This window comes from Pollachius pollachius (assembly GCF_949987615.1).
Source record: "Pollachius pollachius genome assembly, chromosome: 7".
Lineage (NCBI taxonomy): Eukaryota > Metazoa > Chordata > Actinopteri > Gadiformes > Gadidae > Pollachius > Pollachius pollachius.
The window spans coordinates 1292141-1306810 of record NC_136940.1 but is presented as its reverse complement, the minus strand read 5'-3'; the positions used below and the strand labels follow the sequence as shown (position 1 = coordinate 1306810).

General features: G+C 45.9%; 1 protein-coding gene across 1 annotated transcript; it reads right to left on the bottom strand.

The window, feature by feature from the left end:
• Nucleotides 1–4711: 4711 nt before the first annotated feature.
• On the bottom strand, nucleotides 4712–8670 carry barhl2 (BarH-like homeobox 2; the record flags this gene model as incomplete). The annotated part of the gene is made up of 3 exons (XM_079739286.1): nucleotides 4712–5024; nucleotides 6197–6422; nucleotides 8088–8670. The coding sequence occupies 3 exons, from the start codon at nucleotides 8668–8670 to the stop codon at nucleotides 4712–4714; spliced, it is 1122 nt and encodes a 373-aa protein (XP_079595412.1).
• Between the last annotated feature and the right edge of the window lie 6000 nt (nucleotides 8671–14670).

The following is a 14670-nucleotide window of genomic DNA, read 5'->3' as shown; positions in this document are numbered from 1 at the left end:
GTCGCATGATGTGACGGCGCCCGGTTTGAAACTTGAAAGGTATCGTAGCTTCTGTGCCATCAGCTGTCCTGTCACTCGGGGAAGGGAGAGGGGGAGAAAGGGAGAGAGAGGGAGAGGGGGAGAGCAAGGAGATAGTGGCTGGATTTGCTGAAATGATGAGGCCGTTTAAACTCTGATGCGCCGCGGTGAGAGCATCGTTCAACCGCAACGCTGAGCAGAGGCAGGGAGCTCTGAGCAGAGGCAGGGAGCTCTGAGGAGAGGCAGGGGGCTCTGAGGAGAGGCAGGGGGCTCTGAGGAGAGGGAGGGAGCTCTGAGGAGAGGCAGGGGGCTCTGAGCAGAGGCAGGGGGCTCTGAGGAGAGGCAGGGAGCTCTGAGGAGAGGTAGGGAGCTCTGAGGAGAGGCAGGGGGCTCTGAGCAGAGGCAGGGGGCTCTGAGGAGAGGCAGGGGGCTCTGAGGAGAGGCAGGGAGCTCTGAGGAGAGGCAGGGGGCTCTGAGGAGAGGCAGGGAGCTCTGAGGAGAGGCAGGGGGCTCTGAGGAGAGGCAGGGAGCTCTGAGGAGAGGCAGGGGGCTCTGAGGAGAGGCAGGGAGCTCTGAGGAGAGGCAGGGAGCTCTGAGGAGAGGCAGGGAGCTCTGAGGAGAGGCAGGGGGCTCTGAGGAGAGGCTGGTCTGGAGACGGGGGGGAGGAGGGGTGGAGGGATGGGAGAGAGGGATGGGTGGAGAGATGGGTGGAGGGGGGTTGGAGGGATGGAGAGAGGGATGTTGGGGGGGGGGGGATGGGTTGAGGCGTGGAAGGAGAGAGCACCCCCACCACGTTATACAAGTGTGTTAAGTTGTTCTTCAGGCTTGTAAACAAAAGAAGATCCAGATTGAAGCGGATCATATTTGCTCTGAGCTCAGTGATCCCAGGTGAAGTCTCGGTCTCACATGTCACCTGGTTAAAGGAGACGTACCTTAAGAAGAAAATAATATTATTATTCAGATGTTTGATCCGTCTTTGGCTCCAGTAAAACTCAAACCATCCAGCTGGTCATTGGAAATAAAAATCTTTCAAAATAATTATTGATATTCAATTTGATCTCCTCAAAAACAGTCGACATAAATCCGTTAACCTCAGGAAACCGATTCATTAGGGAACCAAAAAATGGAATTCTAATAAGGCCCAAATGCTGTGGATATATAGGTCTGTATATGAAGATATCCATGATTAATTTCAAGGATGGCGATAGCTACCAGCACTCATAGAGAAAGTTTACCTTCCTCTTAAGTCGAACATGGATATTAAAGCACTCATACCCCAACACTCGCTGGTGTAAAATTCACCGCATCGTCTGCTGGATTCTACAAAAATTAAAAGCGTTCAAATATCAAACGTTACGTCTCAGCCCAACGGGGCGGGGCTTAGATTTGTGACGTAAGAGATGTGATAATGAGAGGCCAAGCAGACCAAATGTTACCTCATTACGGTAATGACGAATATATCCCACCAGCATATCGCTTGGAAAATGTGGCAATTAAATTGCTCAACAAGCTTTCCCGGAGCAACGCCTCTCACGGCCATCTGGTCCGGGGAGGGGTGTCGTGCGGAGAGGAGCCCTAATCACCTTTGTTAAAGCCCGCTACCCTTTTCAACAAACGCATGTCTCCATTAAACACTCTGGAAAAAAGAGAAAGGTGTGGATCTGGCAGACGACGCCGGGGGAATGTGTTTTAAATCTGTTCAGCAAGAAGTGGTAACCGCAGATGGATCTGCTCTTTTCGTCTTTACATTCCGTGTAAATTAAAACGAGCGGATAAAAATACAATAAGGAAGAATTAGGCATAATCTCAATAATAAAAACACAATAAAAACTCAAACACGTGCAATTTTTACTCATATTTTGGCGTTCGCCCAATTTGGGTCTAACTAATATAAAAAAGGTTAAACGTTAAATTTCTAATTTAAAAGCTAATGGTGGTCGACAGCCAACCAGATCCCCGCAGTAACAAGAGGGCTACTGTACGGGTTATTATTAATGAACCGAAGCCCCCCGTGGAGAGCATAAATAAGTCATGTTGCAGATGAACAACACGTCGGCACTTCTGCCTAATAGGGAGCCGCTAAAAGGACAATATGGGCCCTGATATTAAATATAGAATATTACATCTCCCTGGAATTATGGAGCCTCGACATATTTGCTTACATTTTATATTTTTAGATGAGCGCCAGGCCGTGGTTAGAGACCTTTTATTCTCTTACAGAAAGGTCCATGTCTGACAAACAATACACGGTCTGAACCATTAACACTAACCCTAAACCACTAACCCTAAACCACTAACACTAACCTTAAACCACTAACCCTAAACCATGAACACTAACCCTAAACCACTAACCCTCAACAACTAACACTAACCCTAAACCACTGACCCAAAACCACGAACACTAACCCAGTAACGCTAACCCAGAGACCGAGAGAGGAAAGTGACGGACAGACGAACCCAAAGAGGCCAAGATAGAAAAGATTTAGGTATCCGTAGAAGCGTAAACCTGGTTCAGCCTTCAATATCAGTTTTTTTGATTATTTTAATTATTAATGCGCAATTAAATCAATGTGATGAAATAAAATTAAAATACATATGCCTTATATTGTGTGTGTGAGTGTGTGTGTGTGTGTGTGTGTGTGTGTGTGTGTGTGTGTGTGTGTGTGTGTGTGTCTTAAATGGTGTCCAAAAAAAATGCCTTTAGAAAATAAAGGTGATAGCCGATTGCTTTTAATTTTAATTGTAGTTAAATTATTTCGATGTATAAAGTCTATATTAAATAAACACGTGTTTCTGTGATAAACGCTCCGGCGCATGTTCTCCTGTGTCGCAGATAAAGGAAGGTCACTTTGGTTTAAACTGGAATTTTAAAAACAGCGAATTCCGCAAACGGTCACAGCGAGCCGAGGCAGAACGGGTCCCGGAGCGCTTTTATTGTGAAAGTCCAATCCCATAACGCGCGTTCTCGTCAGGACTCCCCAGGGCACGCGCATGTGAAGGCCTTCAGGACTGAACATCACAAAAGCGGATTGGTGACACCGTCACATGATGGGGGTCCCAGCTGGAGGGGTCGCAGCTGGGGGCCTGCCTGGTTGGAACTCACGGATATTTAGGATCAAATCATAACAGTTTTAATCTCTCCGATTATTGTAAAGTTATCCTTCATATAACTCCAGATTATTATAGAGTTCTCTCTAAACAACTCCCGGTTATTCTAGAGTCCTCATATAACTCTGGATTATTCTATTATTCCTCATATAACTCCAGATTAGCCTACTCCTCTAGCCTATATAACTCCAATAACCTGGAGTTATAAATATATATATATATATATATATATATATATATATATATAACTCCATCTATATTCTAGAGTTATCCTTTGTGTAACTGGGTTAACCGAAAGAGGGTTAATGTTTGGCACTTGGTATATCCTTACTGTACCGACAGCGGTATATTGTTTCTCTTTCTTCTGACAAATGTACTTATTGTAAATCGCTATGGATAAAAGCGTGGGCTGAACGCCCTGACTGTGAATGTAACTCCAGGTTATTCTGGAGCCCCCCGTCGATATGAACATCTCTGCCCCGTCAGATACACGCTGGCTCGTCTCCGTGGGAACATGCATGTCGCGCTGACGGCTGTTGGTCATCAAGCAGAAGATTATGTCAAAAGATTGTCCTCCCATGTCCACCCTGCCACGAGACACCCCACGGAAGAGCGGAACACCCCACGAGACCCCGGGAACAGCTGCTGTCCAACGGAGCGGTCCCACCACGGGGGGGGGGGGGTCTGCAGCCCCACTCATCAACCTGCTCTCACACACACACACACACACACACACACACACACACACACACACACACACACACACACGCACACGCACACTTTGGTTGCGGGTTCACTTCCAGCCACGCGGGCCCTGCTTACGTTACGAAGACCATTTTAAACCAAGCTGCCACGGTAATGTAAAAGGCCGTTAAAATCTTTATTTATATTAAATTGCGGTGACTCCCGGTTGTAATTTATCCCTCTAAGAGCAAAGCGCAGTGGTTTAATTTAAAGTGATTTTACAGCCTACTCCGGTAAATACATTCTATATATTACATTATCTGGAGCGACGGATAAAATAGATAAGTGACGTAATCTGAATCAAATTAGCGGAGTAGGCCGTGGAGAAGTGCCCCAGTAGAACCAGTAGGCCTACAACTCCACCAGTATCAGTACCACTCCACCAGTAGAGCTACACCAGTAGAGCTACACCAGTACTCCACCAGTACTCGGGGTAGGATGGAGTTTGATTTCCATCCCTCATGTTTCTGATCAGAATCCACCAGACGCGTTCCGTTTCGTATCAGTACTTTATTCATTCGCTTCTCCCTCCTCATCTAATAAACTTTAGAAGTTTATTCGCTAATTTAAGTGGATTTGTACAAAAGACAAACAAAACAATCAACCAGACATCGAAGCTCCTTCACGTCCGCTTTAGTCCTTCTCCCTCTCCTCTTAAATAAGCTCCTTTTGCGCTCAAACGTCTTTAGAGTCTCTGCGTTAAAACGTCCCGCGTGCGCGTGCCCGCGTGTCCTCCGTGCGTAATTCCCCGCGTCACGCACGTCTCACGCACGCACCTTGCGCGTCCCACCGGTCGCTGCGGTCGTCGCTTTCGCTGCTCGGGGTTCGTCTCAGTCTGTTTCTATCGGGCGTGCGGCGCGCCCTGCATGGCCTGGCCCAGGGGGTTCAGAGCCGGCTGGCCCCCCGGCCCGAGGCCGTGGATCAGCACCCGGGGGACCAGAGGCCTCTGCAGGCCGGGGTGCGGCGCCGAGGGAGTCCGGTACATGCTGCTGTACATGGCCGCGGCCGCCGCTGCCGCCGTGCTGCCGTCCATAGTGCCCAGCAGGCTGGGGTGGTAGAAGTACGGCGAGGGGAACATCCGCTGCAGGGCCGAGTAGTTTCCGGCCTCCGCCAGCAGCTCGAGCCCAACCGCCGTCTGCCGCTTCCACTTGGTCCTAAAACCACAAAAACACACGCGGGTTAATTAATTATTTAATTAGCCCAGCCTGGCCCAGCCACATTCCCATGGCAACCCCCCTCATTAGCATGCCAAGACCTAATTATGGGATGGACGGGTGGTTGATTAGGGGTTAATTCCAAACAGTTGCATTCGTTGGTTTATTTTATTTACCGTCTTGCGCGTTAAACGTTAAAATTAACAACTTCACTGCTGCCAATAAATGATGACTTGGTTCTAATAATTATAATTAAATGAATAAATAATCGATATGTTGTTCAAACAGCAGCAGGCTGGAACTGGTTTGGCCGCCCCGCCGGTGTGACTTTGTGAAAACATCAAATTGGATGCCACGATATGTGCAACACACACATATGTCTTGATATAATTTAAATAAATGCATCTTATATAAATAAATATATTGTCCCGACACATCGTGATGTTCTGTTATCGCGCGGTTTGTTAATAAAGCTTTGGAGTGTGAAGACGGTGTTGATGCGTAATCACACTGCTTCTCTGCGCCGTTTAAAATAAATAATAATAACCGCAGAATAACATCCAGCCTCCATACGAACACAGGAATATATTATAAAGTAGTAGGCTACTATCCGGTTATTTCAAATCCAAATGCATGGTGTGGATTCTGAACATAAACCCCATATGTTTTGAGAGTTAAATTGTGATCCCGAGGGGGAATATAACTTAAACATATTATACAATTCAATATAAATATCAAATAAAGTCACAACACTGACTCCAGACTAAAGGCTACAAGAGAGGAAATTAAGTTAAATTGCAGTATTTGTTTTTGTAATATTAATGTAGCCCAACCAGTAAAATGACATATTACACACTACATATTACATGCTAGAGCGCCGTGGATCAATTGAAATTCAGCCAGTGAGTGTACACAGTTAAACCAGTTAAACAATTAATCAGCTTAATCAGTTAACCACAGGGCCTTCAGCCTCCGACTCTCAAATATCAACTTAGTAAATTTAAAACGAAATAATTAACTACGAGAGAGAGAGAGAGAGAAAGAGAGAGAGAGAGACATACATACATATACACTGAGACAGAGTGACAAACAGACAGACAGACGCACAGACAGACAGTCATACACACAGACAGACAGAAAGACATTCAGTCAGTCAGGCCGGCGGTCCGTACCGTCGGTTCTGGTACCAGGTCTTGACCTGCGTGTCGGTGAGGTTGAGAGCTGCCGCGAGGTCCATGCGGTCCTGCACGCTCAGGTACTTCTGCCGCTCGAAGCTGCGCTCGAGCTGGTTGAGCTGGTGGTCGGAGAAGGCCGTGCGCGCCTTGCGGGGCTTCTTGGAGCGGGCCGGGGGGCTGTCTCTGCTGCTCGAGATCTCCCGCTCGCCCTCCTCCTTGGTGCCTGCGTCAGGGGAGGAAGCAAGGCGTGAGTTTCTGCGGGGTTCTGATGTGAGAGACGCTAGTCTGAATCCCGGAAGGAAATGATAAGTCGGCCTATACAAATAAGAACACACGTTTGGATGACTACAATGTGTACACGATAAGATCAGATAATAAGGTCATCACTAAATCCCCTGAGAATGTATCCAGGACAGACCCGGTGTGCGCGTAAAGGTCCATCGGTACGGCTGTGTGTCGGTATCAGTAAAGGAGCCGTTCGATCTCCATTATGATAATTCTCGATTAAAAGGACTCAGTTAAAACAACATGAAGATGCATAGAGTTGTTCTTGGGTTCTCTGTGTATTATATAGTGTATTATATTGTATATTAGTTGTTATTTGTTAGGCCTACTTGACCGGCTGAAGAAGCCGGCGATCCAAGTATTTCATTTCATGAATTAATCCGCTCGTTCTTACGCACAATAGGAGAGATAAAAATACTATAATACTGAGCTGAAAGGGAAACGTTTGTTTGAGTGTAACACACACACTTAATGGAGCAGATGCTCGACTGGGACGTTTTAAGGTCGCAGGAACCACAAAAAGAGGCCTCCCTACCAAGGCCTGAGCCTCAGAAAAACTCGACCACTCAACCTCAACTTCATTCGTCAACTTAGCTTTTCTTTTCTCATTTCTTTCCTCAATAGAAAACGAGAAATCGATACGTCAATCGATCAGTGATCCCCTCTATTTGTATGTTTTCCGGGCGCCTCGCGGAGGATCAATCATGTCGCTAATTGAGCCACGAGGGGCCTCGCGCCTCCCGTCTGCTTTAGCAGATCCGTCTTATAACGCCCTGGTTTATAACACAGGTTATCTGTTTTGTAACACTGTGCTTTATCTGTCTTATAACGCCCTTGTTTATCTGTACTACTTATCTGAAACCGAATACTTACATTATTATTCGGTTTCAACATTACTATGCGTGTTACTGTAATATTATCAGAACAGGCCTGAATTATAAAATGCATTATTACTAGGCCTAGTTATCATCATCATGCTTGTAAAATCGTGTAATGTTTTTGTAGTCCATCTAGGGAAATGTAATTTATGCTAAGACTTTTCTAAATATATACAGATGCATCGGAGCAGACTTAAATCCTGCAGTAGATTTCTTCACCCGTCAGATTAAACACACAGTTGGGAATTTCGAACGCTTGTAGACTAGTATTATTTCACATATTATAACAGTAGGCCTATTATACTAAATTATATTGCAGTCGGCATTATTTAAAACCATTCTCCGACTACCAGAGGACAGTATTCTATTAACCACAGTCCGAAACGATTTCATATTTCTTACTCCAATATACCAGCACATTTAAAACATTTAATATTCCCTTCTAAAACATTATAAAATCGACTATTCCTATTCCAACAATTACAATATTTTCTACCCCTGACTAACATTTAGAAAATGTCATATACAACATTAAAGCACGTTACATTCCTCTCTATCATTAAAAAATGTTATACACACGTCAAACTCCGCTCTACCATTTAAAACACGTTCATTCCTCTCCAACCCTGAGACACATATTAATATAAACACATATATAAAACATTAAACCATCTTAGCTTATAAAAAAACATAATAAACCTTATGTTATCTCGTGCTCTACGTACCGTTGCATTTCATCTCGTGCTGCAGCTCTTCCCGCTTCGCCCTCAGCTCGTCCTGCTCGAGCTTCGGCCGAAAGCCGTCCGCTCCCGGCGAGGCGCTCTCGCCCTTTGGCGCGTGGTGGTGGTGGTGGTCGGGCGGCGACGGGACGCTCGTGCTGTACGGGGCGCACGCGGCCAGCGGCTTGCTGTCGCCGAGGATGTCTTTGATGAGGAAGGACGAGGTGGCTGTGCGCGCGGCGGCACCGCCCGCCAGCGGGTGGTGCTGGCTGAGGTGGAGGAGGTGGTGCTGGTGGTGGAGGCTGTTGCTGCTGTGGAGGTGGTGGTGATGGGGATGCAGCGGATGCTGGGGACTGTCCGGGGTGTCCATGGTAACCGAGATGGGGGACGAGGGCTCCGTGCCCACCGTGTCTATGTCCGAGCACGCGGGGGACGGCGTCGCATGGCTCCGTGCGTCCGCCGCCCTGGCCTCTCCGAGGCGCGAGTCTCCGAGGCGCGAATCTGCGCTCATCATGGCGGCCGCGGGGACCGGACCCGGGTTCGAGGCGCTCGAGAGGATAGTGTCTATTCCAAAGCTGGACCCGTCCATGTTAACACCGCGGGAAACACGTCTTCATAACACCGACCGCGCGAGCTTAAAACTCCTCCGTGTGACCCGCGCGAGGGTGAGGATGATGAGGATGATGTAAACAGACAACAAATCAACTCACCCAAAAGAATAATAATAAAAACTTTAATTCTAACAAGTGGAAGGAGAACCCAAAAGAGTTGTCAGGGGAACGAAATCAAATCCACGTCTCCATGTCCGCGCGCTCCGTGTGCGGGTCGTCCAACGCGCGCCTCTTGCTGCGGGTTCTCTAAACTTTGCGCTCGGGTCGGTGCGTGGCGGTTGAGTGTCTCGCGGAGGAGCAGTTCGTCCACATCACGCGCTTTCCTTCGCTTTCTAATCGTTCCGCCGTCGAGCCGCCGCGATGACTTCCTCCGGTGACGTCACGGGCCCACGGGCCCACGGCGAGCGGAGGGAGAATTAATATTCCTCTGTACCTTTCATCACGCGGCGCGCGCTGTGATTGGCTGAGGCGCGGCGGCCCCCTCTCGGGCGCCGCGGCCAATCAGCGACGCGTTTCTCCGTCTGGTCGGTGAACCGCAGCCCGGCCGGTGGAGGCTCGCGCCGGTCCCGGTCTGGAACCCGGACGTGTGTTACCGGGGCGCCCGGCACCGCGCGAGACGAGCATCCACGAGGAGTCTGGAGGACCTCGGAGCGACCTTCAGAGGGACTTCCGCTCCGCAGGTAACCAGGAGAGAGACGAACAGAGAGACAGGGAGAGAGACCGGGAGAGAAACCAGGAGAGAGACAGGGAGAGAGACTGGGAGAGAGACCAGCAGAGAGACCCCGCTACTGAAGACCAGAACCACCAGACCGATAGTCCCCATCAGGGGCATTTCCAGCCGGTAGCCGGGAGTTGACCCTCAACCCACCGCGGCAGCAGCATGGTAGGCCGGAACGGAAACTTTACAACTGTCCATTTTAATGCTCGGTTTTATTTTGCCCGTGGATTTTTTTCTACCGCCTGCAACTTCAGAGAGAGAAAGCAAATTATCCGACAAACATGTGGTTTATTTATTATTGGCATATATATATATATATATATATATATATATATATATATATATATATATATATATATATATATATATATATATACACATAGAATAATACAGCCTGTGTTTTGAAGTAATAAAGTATGTGATAACCAGTCGGTTTGTTCCTGTTGTTTAAAGTAAGCGGTCTGTTTCCGGTGTCTCGGGCCACGGAACGGAGGCGCGTGGTGCCCGGTGACAGCGCGTGCAGGCGTTAATCACCTCTTCACGCTAATTAGGAAAGCAATTATGGAGCGATCACGTGATTCCATTTGGTTAGTTTCTCAGCGCGGGGATCTTCACGACGTGACGTGGCGTTATGATTGTATCCTCCGTGATACTGAATAATAATAATAATAATAATAATAATAATAATAATAATAATTCATAATCCAGTCTTTATATTTCCTCAGTGGGCCTACTCTCTGACCAGGACTTTATTTATAATTTCTGTAACCGGTAGACTTTATTCATATTTGTTATAGGCCTATTTGACCCACTAAATTTGACGCGAAGGCAGAATGAACATATTTCGTGCATTAATTCCTGAATATGTTTCGTGTGTAATCTTGGTCACAGTGTAAATGACCGAACGTCTGCTGTATCACACAGAAGGCGATCATGTATTATTATTTACTCCCCACAGATATTGATGGGAAAATTGATTAAAGGTGATTCTTAGAGGCTATGAAACTACATTTTCAAAGTCGAAAAAAAACAACATTTAATCAGACAACGTAGGATTTATTTAATAAGAACTATATCGCTGGATTGGGATTCAATTCTTTATTGCACTGGAGAACATAATCGTATGCTCAGAACTACGAATGTAATGTCGTTCCAATTTCAACGCTAAATCTAAATACACGTTCCTCACGTTATCAACACACTAATTAACACAACATGAACTGATAAAAATACACATTCCTTAAAATAATTGTTTCTAGAAAGAAATACAGTTTAATGTTCAAATGTGAGCAAATATAACCAAATCAATCGTTTGAAATTTTGATACTCGTCTTTCTTTAATTAAATTTTATTCAGGAAAATGTAAGCTATCCACGTTTATCAACGCGTCAGTGTCGTTGGTGGTTATCTTGTTAATCACTTAACCGTCAGGCCCTCATTATCCTTCCGACACACTGACGTCATGTCACCGCCAGGCGGCGACAGAGCGACGCGGCGGCGCAGCAAGCGCCCATCAGCGGCGGTTTAACTGGTCCTGGATCTGTCACAACACGACGCGTGTTATCAGGCTTGATGCTGCTGAGCTGATATCAGACCGCCCGCTGCAACGCGTTTCACTCTCTCTGCTCCGTCACGCAAACCGCTACAGACACACAACGCGGCCAACAAAACAAACTGCATCTAATTGGAGTTTAAATGCACGCTTAAACTTTTATTTTTTCTTCCTTTTTTTTGGTTTGCAAATGTCAGATGTTTTAAACCATGTTTGAATAATCACAACACTGCTGAGGTCGAAAGATGGGTAGAGCTAGTAGGCGGTTATATAGCTTATAGTAGTCCTATAGACATATTATATACAGGCCTACTATTATGTATTTTAATACTTATATCGTCAATTTATTAAAGACTATTCTATGTATTCATATTAAATATTCTACATAAAATACTTGTATTATCTCGATTTACAAGACTACAATTAGGCCTATATTATAGGCCTAGCAGATGACATAATGCTATTATATGTATATTGGATATATATATATATATATAATAGAATATAATTGTAGGCCTAAGCCTATTGGTATGTTATGTAGCATAAATAAACATTGTAATCATAGATAATATTTTGAATTATATAAATATCATTGATAGGCCTACAATATAAAAATATAGAATAGGCCTATATCTACATACATACACAAGCATACATATGTACATATGTTAGATATATATGTACATATGTATCTATATATATATATAGATTTATATGTACATATATATACAGATATATATATGTACATATATATACATATATATATATATATATATTATTATACATATGTGTTACATATATACATATACATACAATATACATAAACACATCATATATCTGCATCAGAGGCCTCCTGTCGTGATATTGTGGTCCCATCATCGCGTCACGACATGTCGCGCCACGGAACGCCGCGCGTGGCTCCACACGTCAGCCAATAGGAGGACAGATCGCCCTTTCATGAACTCCACCAATCGATGGGTTTATCAGGGTCTCCATTGAACGCCACCCGTTAGAGCATCGCCTTATTGGCCCCGGCTGATAGTCGATGATCTCCCGGCTGCGGATCGATTCCTGGCGCGTGAAGCTGTCACTTCACCGCACGCGACCTTCAGGTGCACAGCGCGGGCTCTGCAAGGAGACACGCGCATTTCGTCTGTCAATCACCTGCCTCACACACACACTGCAGACCCCGTCAGTCCGCGTCCCCGCACACACCGCAGACCCCGTCAGTGCGCGTCCCTCCTCGCCCCGGTTTATATTTAGCGGATTCTTTGGTGTTTACTCCGAAGGCGATAGATATGAGATACGACGAGATGTCACCCCCCCCCCCCCCCCCCCCCACACACACACACACACACACACACACACACACAGCGGTGGGGGGTCCATTACTGGGTGATTAGGTCCTTTGAGTGTAATTAGTAGGCCTATGTTTAAAATATTTACCGTACTTCCGGCCAAAAATCTCAAAGACCGAATTTATTGTCGAGTTGAGATATTCACACAGGCTCACGTATTACTGCTGCTAACGTTGTTTAAATCAACCAATCAGGACACGAGCTAGATTATTAACAACGTGATATTTTTTTTATATTTTCGAATTTATATTTTATTTCAAACTGATAATTCGATTCTTGAATTGATTTTAAACGGGAAAAATGAATAAGAAGAATGAAATTAAAAAGGGAGAGATAGAAACTACAAAACCTAATGAGATTATGGCAACGATACAGAGAGGTAATGACTGTTAGATGTTATAGGACTATATCTGAAAATAAGCAAACTACAATTGGAAATAAATAGTATACTATTTATTTTAGCATACTATTATAGCTCATATTATATTGTTATTAACTGGATATTATTTCTGTGTTTTTTCTATGTTTAATGTTTTTATACATTTCAAGCTAAAGTCATAAACTCCAAATGTGTGCCCTAGGCTTTTGTAGGAAGTAACGTCTGATGACCTACCACAATAAGAGCCCCACCTTGGTCATTGCAATTAAAAGCTCCTGGTAATTAATCAATTGGTGAGGCAAAACATTGTGTTAATGTTTGATTAAGACAACCCTGTCTGACAACCAATCAGCTCCTTCAAAATGAAGAGGTTATGAACAGTTAGCTGCTGAAGCTCCACTCAGATGACTGGGTGGAGGAGGAGGGTGGAGGAGGGTGGAGGAGGAGGAGGGTGGAGGAGGAGAGAGGAGGAGGGTGGAGGAGGAGGGTGGAGGAGGGTGGGGGAGGAGGGTGGAGGAGGAGGGTGGAGGAACAGATAGGAGGAGGGAGGAGGAGGGTGGAGGAGGAGGGAGGAGGAGGGTGGGGGAGGAGGGTGGAGGAGGAGGGTGGAGGAGGGAGGAGGAGGGTGGGGGAGGAGGGAGGAGGAGGGTGGGGAGGAGGGTGGAGGAGGAGGGTGGAGGAGCAGGAAGGAGGAGGGTGGGGGAGGAGGGTGGAGGAGGAGGGTGGAGGAGGTGGAGGAGCAGTCTAAAGCAGTCTCTCCTCAGATGACTGGGTGGAGGAGCAGGAAGGAGGAGGGTGGAGGAGGAGGGTGGAGGAGCAGTCTAAAGCAGGGACAGGGCTGTGGACGAGGTGGAGGAGGAACATCTGGTCTCCACGGTGGAGGTGCTACGTTCCACCAAAGAGGTCTCAGGGTCACGCGCAACACACACCAACCTGTACCTGAGCGACCTCGTCTGCTGCTGAATCACTAACCAACCCATCTGTAACTGAGCGACCTCGTCTGCTGCTGAATCACTAACCAACCCATCTGTAACTGAGCGACCTCGTCTGCTGCTGAATCACTAACCAACCCAACCTGTAACTGGGCGACCTCGTCTGCTGCTGAATCACTAACCAAGCCGACCCTCTGAGCTCCTCCCAGCCCACCTTCCACAGGACGCCCGGTGGAGTTCCCTGTTTAACGTGAGGTCAGATGGACTCACTTGAACTCTAATCATGTTAACAGATTAAATTCATGTGCTACGGTATGACACAACATGACCCGATAATGATAATCCCCTGATAATATTGTATAGTGAATATATTTCATACGATTGAATGAAATATGATCATTTATTTATCATAATTTATCATATATTGTAATGACTAAGTTGTATGATGCAATGGATTATTTTCCTGTTGTATGATGACAATACTTCTATTCATGTTCTCCTGTATGATATAAGGTTATATTCATGTTCTACTGTATGATATAAGGTTCTATCCATGTTCTACTGAATAATAGGTTATATTCATGTTGTACTGTATAATATGTTCTATCCACGTTCTACTGTATGATATCAGCTTGTACGTCTGAGCTCTGATTGGCTGTCATGTTGTATTTCCCGAGGCAGATGTTTATGAACAATACAGCGAAGGAATGTACCATTACAGATCGCAGGAACGTACCATTAAAGAACGTACTGCTTTAGGACGAACCATTACAGATCTTTACCCAGCATCCTCATGCAGCTCAGATATTTATTCAAGGAAGCATTAAGATTCAATAAAGAAAATATATATTAAACAATGCTGGAGTGTACGGAAAAATACAGACTGTGGATGATGATCACAGAACCTGAAGCATCGAAATAGTCCGAGACTCGTCTGACTCGCTACAGCCCAGGGAGAAGACCGGTCCAGGTCTAGACCAGGACCAGACCGGTCCTCTCCCTGGGCTGTAGCCTGGTCCACTGACAGGAAGTACTGTCC